This window comes from Bombina bombina, chromosome 3 (genome assembly GCF_027579735.1).
Source record: "Bombina bombina isolate aBomBom1 chromosome 3, aBomBom1.pri, whole genome shotgun sequence".
NCBI classification, from domain to species: domain Eukaryota; kingdom Metazoa; phylum Chordata; class Amphibia; order Anura; family Bombinatoridae; genus Bombina; species Bombina bombina.
In genome coordinates, this window is record NC_069501.1 from 104,077,393 (window position 1) to 104,085,478 (window position 8,086).

An 8,086-nucleotide genomic window follows, 5' to 3' on the forward strand; every position below is an offset into this window, starting at 1 on the left:
CCATTTAACAGTGTAATATAAAGCTCTACCCAGGGTGCTGAACCAAAAATGGGCCAGCTACTAAGCTTACATTCCTGATTTTTCAAATAAAGATACCAAGAAAACAAATACAATTTTATAATAGGAGTAAATTAGAAAGTTGCTTAAAATTGCCTGCTCTGTCTGAATCATAAAAGAAAAAAAATGTGGGTTTCATATCCCTTTCACTATAGCAAGTTGGTAGGTGAAGTGTGTCTTTAATCAGTGCAAAGTGAGTATCACATCTGTAAACAGAACCCCACCAATAATGCACCATTGATACTTTCTACTTTGTACTAACACGGCACTAATTGCACTAGTGATGTGTGATACAAACACACTGAATCTCAGCATTATATGCTACTCTAAATTATACAGAATGTGAACATAAAGACTGACAGACACTAATGCACCTTCTATTGTTGTACCCTACCAGCACTACACCACTTATATTGTTTTGTATATAGAATGTATATCATGACCTCAACAAAACCTCAAATTACTACACTACTATACTACACTACACCTCAGCAAGTAGCAATTCACCTGGCTACAGTTCAATATTAGAAGCAAGGGGTATAACTTGTTAAACCTTGCAGAAAGATTAAAATAATTTCCTGGGTTAGACCATTCCCTAGAAACTATTTCATTATTTCAGAAACAGCATCTGGAATAGGAAAAACCTCAGAGATTTTAGCAACTGTTTTAAAGACGTAATCTAAACAGTTAAAAGGCTTATCCTCATAAACATTAGAGTCCTCTTTTAAAAGGGAACAACCATGTTTAATTTTAAATTAAAAAGATGATGAATCAGGTTCAACATCAGACGATGATTCTTCATCGCCAGAGGAAACTTCTCCTTCTGAGGACACAACAGGATTATCTCCATTATTGCATTTATAATAGCATAAATAATTATATCCCCTTAAAAAAAAAAAATCTATTAATGTAATGGACAAATGTATCCCCTCCAAAAAAGGCTTAATAAAACCTACAGGTCTAAAGCACGCTAAGTCAAAAAAATAAAGAAAGCAGGAGACAAGTAGACTCCCCACCTAAAGCCTGGATAGCGTTCAGCTGAATAGGAGGACGTGTGCAAAAAAAAGCTGTTGAAAGGGAGATTAGGGCACCAAAACTCAATGTGTGCGTATTAGAGACAAACCTGTACTAACCAAAGCGTGGGAAAAATGAGCGCTCCTTAGCATGCAAGAAAATCTTAACGTGCGCAATCCCGAGGGTTTGAGTGCGCTATCCAGACGCACGCAGACCCGAATGCCGATGTGCGCAAAAAATGTAAAAGGGAAAAAATATAAAAATTCTGTCCCAAGGCTATAAATCAATAAACATAATTATAATTGCCCAAACAAGGCAACAGAGTGTCATATAAATAAAAACATGATACTTACCTATAGAGACTCAGCTACCAGTAAACAACCAAAAGAAAGCCAAACCAGTACTGAAATATATCAGCAGAGGTTATGGAATAGGAGTTTATTGTAGACCCATAGGAGGAGGCAAAAGACAAGACCCAGTGAAAGGTTAGTGACAAAATGTCCCATGAAGTGAAAGACAGAGCCACCCCATATACATCTCTCTGACAAACACTGTACTCAAAGGGGGAAATGGCCTTCAACATAGACTGAAAGCCCCTGTCACTAAAGATTTATATACACATCTTCATTCTTCACCTTCCTCCAGTAGAGGCAAAAACAAGACTGAGGTACCTGTGAGGTGGGAGGGGTTGTTTAGAGCTCTTGGGGTTTGGGAATGCCTCTTCCTAGTGGTAGTGAAAATGAATTTCCAGGAGAAATGGACTCTCACCACCTGTATGAAAGAAATTAGTACAATAATAGAGGTGTTTATTAATTAATTTTAATATAAACTATCTGACGTGTGTTTATTTTTTTTTAATTAGTACTAGAATCGACTGAGAATCCATCAAGCAAAGACAATTATTCAGACCCTGACAATCATCTGTAAAAGGTAAAATAGAACTTTCTATAATATTTTCAAAGAAAAACCCTACAATTTAACATAAAACAGATGATGATGTCTAGTATTTAATTTAAACACATTGCAAACTAGATTAAGTTAACTCAAAAACACACACATTTTAGGTAAACAAAGTATTTATTTCAAAATAGAAGCACAAGAAAAGAAATAAAGGTTTAAACATTTATACACACTACATAGTTTCCTAATATATTAAGGCTTTTTGTTCATAAAGGAGGTGATTATACTGCGTTTAGCATTTATTGTAAATTTTATTACCATTTTATAACTTTCTTTTCACTTAAAAATTGCCCATGAGGTGAATCGGCCTCAGGGGGCAGTAAAGCCAAATACACCGGTGTCTCTGCACCTTCATCTGGAGTCTTGGGAGCCTTGGGACCAGCCATATCGGTCCTTACCCATCCAGGACAACAGGCATTGAGTAAAATGCCATCCCCCTTTCTCTTCTCATTTAGAAGCCGTGCTTGGATCCTGGAAAGCACTGTTACCCCGATTTTGGATACTCCATAAGCTGTGTTTGGCCAACCCTTTTCTTGGTGATCTCCATTTTTGGTATCTTCAACAAACGTCTCCATTAATTTTACCAATTCGTCTTCTGTGATGGTGTCACTGCGAAACACCTTCTGGAGTTCAGGGCTGCAACGTCCCAGGGAATTAACGCTAACCATGCTGGATACATTGACAACTCTACCTGTGAGAACAAACAGTCTAATAAGTTTTATGGAATACTAAGAGACCTGTAGTCAAAAGTGAGTTGATGAAAAGTAGAGATCTTTAAATTATAACTGTTTTGTTTGACATAATATTTTACACACTGGGTCTCCTTCCCTCTGAAAGCCAGGACTGCTTTGCTAAACATGCACTAAGTTCCAGTGTCAGTTACATGCGCGGACAGCTCTCAACAAGCTGCAGTGGCACACTACAAACAGGAATGCAGTTCACAAGTTGATGCTTTAAAATGTTAATAGCAAAAGTGCACTTCTGGCCCAGCCATACCAAAAGGTATGGTGCAGCTGTTAGCACAGCATCTCGCTTCAAAGAACATGGGCCTCAGCACTTTCCGGGAGTCCAGGGTTTATTGAGCCCCAATATATAAACTTTAAAATTCACTCTTATTATCAAATTTGCTTTGATCTCCTGGTAGCCTTAGTTAAAAAGCAAATGTACATATACTCAGCGACAGCAATGCACTACAGGGAGATAGCTGGTGATTGGTGGCTACACATTTGCCTCGTCATTGGTTCGCCAGATGTGTTCAGTTAAGTTCCAGTTGTGCATTGTTGCTCTGAAGCCGACTTTAATTATGTGTTTAACCTCTTTGCAGGGGTTAAAAACATAGTTATAAAAATCATAACACATCAAATTCTTTTTAAACTTATATGTCTCTTTAAACAGTTGTTTTGTTTTTAGCTATTTAGTTTCATTTCAAAAAAGCCAAATAAAGAGATCTAGGAGAAACGTGTGCAGTAACTTTCTGCAACATCATACTGCAATCTGCATCTAATCAAGGGGGGGGGGGGATATTAAAAACTTACCTCCTGGCTTTATAAGGGGTAAGAGTTCATCACAGACATCTCTAGTAGCAAAGAAGTTGGTTTTCAAGGTGACTTCAGCTTGAGTAGCAAACGGGGTAGTGTCCGCAGCTGACAATATAAAAATGCAAATATTAGTACAGCGAACACGTAAGACGTCACTCTAATCTCTGATATTGAGATCCTCAAAGCACAGCCTGATACAGCGGTATATTTAGCAGGGCTTGACATCTCTAAGTTTTATTAGATTCTAGTATTTTTGGAATATATATATATAAAAAAATACAGGGCTCAGAATTTCCACTCACCTACTAGCCATTGGGAAGTGGAAATTTAAACGGTGGCGAGTGAAAGTTAGTGAGTATATGTTGAATCAACATTCTGAAGTCTGGTGTTATATTGTAAGTAGTTAGCACATTGTATTTGCAAAATACACACTCCTATTCTAGTGCGGCACTTACAAACACACATTTTGGGCTATGTGCTAAAAATATTATCTAAAGGGATATTATATAGCTATGAAAGTGCAAGGATAGGTTATTCCCATTCGTGCTTAGACTGTTACTTCTGGGAGGGTAAACGGGGGCAGAGAGAAAGATATTAGAGAGGGAAAGTGAAAAAGAAGGTAGAGTTAAAGGGATACTAAACCCACATTTTTTCTTTCATGATAAAGATAGAGCATGCAATTTTAAGCAACTTTAGAATTAACTCCTATTATCACATTTTCTTCGTTCTCTTGCTATCTTTATTTAAAAAGCAGTAATGTAAAGGTTACCAGCCGACCCATTTTTTTTTATTAAGAACCTGGGTTATGCTTGCTTATTGGTGGCTTAAATGTAGCCACCAATAAGCAAGCACTATCCAGGGTGCTGAACTTAAAATGGGCCGGCTGGTAAGCTTTACATGGAAGGCAGAAGTTGCCTAAAATTGCATGCTCTATCTGAATCATGAAAGAAGAAAATGTTTTTAGTATCCCTTTAAGAGAGAGTGTAGAGAGAAAAAAAAAAAAAAGAGCAAAGAGATATGAGAAAGGGGAAAGAAAGAGTGTAGAGGGAAGATATGGTCTGTAGAGAAGGGAGAGGGTAAAAAGAGATCGAAGAGTTAAATTGACTTTACATATTGCCATGGTTACACATGTTAGTAGAATGTGTGGGAAAGAAACAAGGAATCTAATAATCTTTTTTAACTAAGGTGAACAAAAAAAATATTGAAAACTATGTTAAACTCAAAATGTAGTTCCCCATAAAACACTTAAAAGTATGTGTCATAAGCAAAACCTTTGTAATGAGCTTATTTTGCCTACTTTTCCTGTAATTTAAATGAAAACAGAAACAATAAAGGCTGATTCATTAGACCATTTTATTGTAACATTAGTGAACTAGAAAACTATTACCCTTGCAAATGGGTTAACACATAGCTAAAGCCCTGTAAGGAGCCATAAGATACTACAGCACAGGAGCACAGGCCAGTTAGGCAAAGTAAACAAGCCAGAGTCCAATCACGCCCATATCTTTCTCAGGAGCTGCAAGGTGTTGTGGTCTCAAGCAGTACCTAAAAAGCTATGGACTAGATTACAAGTGGAGCGCTAATTTATCGCACACTCGCAAATGGGCACGTGATAAATAACCAGCCATTACAAGTGGCTGGTTATTGTTACTGTGAGCAATTAGCACTTATAAAATTAACCAGAGATCAGGTCTCTGGTTAATTTTATAACTGTTCCCCAAATGCCCCCAAAATACAGTGTAGTATATTTTAATAAAAAATAAAGATAGTAGCATCTTTATTTTTTAATAAAATAACTGCAAAAAAGTTATATGGGGTTAAAAGTGGCAGGTGTGGGGTGTAAAAAAAATAGCAATGTGTGTTGCCAGTAAGTAAATATATATGTATATGCCTATATACATATATATTTATACACATTTTAACACTTAAATATATATGTATATAGTCATATACATGTATACTTAAAAATGCTCCCCATCGCTGTGCGACATACCCCCTTCGCTGTGCTAGGTTCTCATGCCGTGTCTGACGACATGAGAACGAGGCTGCCATAGGAGCCTATGGAAGCACGCCTTTGTGAGCGCAATGCTACCTAGCTTGCATTCGTATTGTGCTCAACTTGTAATACCAGTGCACATTAGCGCTCCACTTGTAATCTAACCCCATGTGTTTAAATACATAGTTTCCAAGGTACAATGGTGTTAAAATTAAATACCCTACTAAATTAGAACAAGTTTTCCTAATGTCCCTTCATCTCTGCAAATGCTACATTCTATAAATGATTATAATAAAAATGTTCTTAGTTTTAAAGACGAGAATGAAAGCAGCACAAACTTTGTATATGTTAAACAGGTTTCTCCACAATTCTCTGCCTAAAAAAGGGGGCATGGCTTCTGTTACATAACCTGACATTATTACTTGTGCTTTTCAGCTGGAATAATGTCACCAAGAAGGAAACTAGGCATCGATATTTTAAACATTTTGCAATAAACTTGGAACATCACGTTTCATATGCATTGCTTTGGGAAACGTAAGATTTCTGCTTTAAATTAAATGGCTTTGGGAAAAAAATTAAAAAATGTAGTCTTCCAATAAATAAATCTATGTACAAACAGAAAAATGGTATCATTATTAGACAACAATAATTAAGGGTCATTATTATGCAAACAAGAAAATGCTCTAATTTGTTACAGGTTATTTTATCATTTTCTACAAAATTCACCATTAAAGTCTACGAGTTTAAGTCCTGCTCACAAGCTGCAAGTTGTGCAACACATTACAGCACCTGAGCAGGACAGGGACAGTGATTTGCATCTACATGAATATGCCACTCCTAATTGGCTAAAATAATGATGAGCAGCTACATAAATATGCCACTTCTGATTGGCTCACTGGCTATGACCCGTTCAGGGGCTGGAATGCATTGCAGCTGCCACAATGGACTTTAGTTTCTTGGGGTTACACAGTTAGCGAGGGACACTTGGGGAAATAATATGCTCTAATGAATCACAGTACCTGTATTTTATTGTTGTATGAGACTGTCCCTTTAATTTATTTCCTCCCAAATATTTCAATATTTTCTCACTTTGTATTGGAAAAACCTCAAACTGCATGGTTTTAGAAAATGCAGGAAAAATAAAGTACATTACAAAGATTGTAACTATGGATAATGAGTTTAATGTCACTTTAACCCTTGACAACTACAAGCCCTTTACATCTGCTAATGGGTTAAAGTGTTAGCAGTACCACTATATAATACAGTTAATGAGTAATGGTACAATTGTGTATAATGATACAAACCTTTAAAAGCAATCCCAGCATTGTTAATGAGCACGTCAATCCCCCCGTACTTCTCCTTGAGGAAATCTCTAATGTTCCTGATACTCTGCAGGTCGTTGATGTCCAGCTGATGGAAGTGAGCTGACAATCCTTCCTTGTCCTTTAGATCCTTCACGGCCTCCTGCCCCAGCTCGGGGCTCCTGGCTGTCAGATAGACATCCCCCTGGAACTTCTTGCACAGGGACTTCACTATAGCAAACCCTATGCCCTTGTTACCGCCTGTCACTACCGCTACTCTAGTGCCAGCCATGCTGCAGAACAACGCTGGAAGCTACTGGCACCTGAAGCTGAAAGGAAGGAAGTGTGGAACTACTAGTACAGTATTTGTTGCCAAAAGCAGCAGGACTCCGCCCCACTGGCAAGGCTGAGGAGACGCCGTCCCATAACTATCATATGTAGTCTCAGTCTTTTGTGGTTAGAGTTATGTTATGTCGCCATCTACTGTCTACACACAGAACTGTCCAGCAAAAAGTAATATAAAACTTGTGTACGCACTGGAATATATTGTATTTCTGTGATTTCGATGTTTTTTAAAATCAATTATAGTAATACAAAAATTTAATATCCATCTAGTGTGTGCATCTTTAAACTTTTATAAAGTTTAAACATTGTCAATGTCTAGGATAAATGAGGATTCAAATGCAACCAATCAGATTCTAAATCATATACAATGGTCATGATAAATATACATAGCATGATTCTGGAATTTATTGTTCACTATTTCCCTCTCAGTATTGTGCCACTGCACTTCTGGACTCTAATGTCCAGCATGCATTGTACAGTGGAGGGGAGTGAGCTTCCTGGAGGGCAGAAAGTTTTGCATAAACTCATGCCCCCTCTTCCATGGTGTGAGTGCTGTTCCATGAAGTTTTTAACAGCAGAAAATAAAAAGGTATAATTAATTCATTAATAGCAATGTACCCTGAGTTAATACTTTAAAGGGACATAATACTTATATGCAAAATCAATTGAAACGGATGCAGTATAACTGTAAAAAGTTGATAGGAAAATTTCACCTGAGCATCTCTATGTAAAAAAGGAAGATATTTTACCTCACAATTTCCTCAGCTTACCAGAATAAGTGCTGTGAAAAAAAGTTATCTTTCAGTTACTGCCCAGCTGCAGGTAAAAAAAAAATGGAAGGAAGTAAGAAATAAATAGCAACCAATCAGCATCAG

General features: G+C 37.1%; 1 protein-coding gene across 1 annotated transcript; it reads right to left on the reverse strand.

Moving 5' to 3' along the window:
- Window positions 1-2,129: 2,129 nt before the first annotated feature.
- Window positions 2,130-7,241, reverse strand: LOC128652934 (carbonyl reductase [NADPH] 1). Its single transcript, XM_053705945.1, has 3 exons — window positions 6,870-7,241; window positions 3,567-3,674; window positions 2,130-2,722 (listed from the first exon to the last, which is right to left on the reverse strand). The coding sequence occupies exons 1-3, from the start codon at window positions 7,156-7,158 to the stop codon at window positions 2,286-2,288; spliced, it is 834 nt and encodes a 277-aa protein (XP_053561920.1). The 5' UTR covers window positions 7,159-7,241; the 3' UTR covers window positions 2,130-2,285.
- Between the last annotated feature and the right edge of the window lie 845 nt (window positions 7,242-8,086).

Coding starts and splice junctions, on each gene's coding strand:
- LOC128652934 (XM_053705945.1), bottom strand. CDS start 7,158: ATGGCTGGCACTAGAGTAGCGGTAGTGACAGGCGGTAACAAGGGCATA. Junction 3,675..6,869: donor TGCTGGGATTGCTTTTAAAG/GTTTGTATCATT, acceptor TTATATTGTCAG/CTGCGGACACTACCCCGTTT. Junction 2,723..3,566: donor ACCCCTTATAAAGCCAGGAG/GTAAGTTTTTAA, acceptor TTGTTCTCACAG/GTAGAGTTGTCAATGTATCC.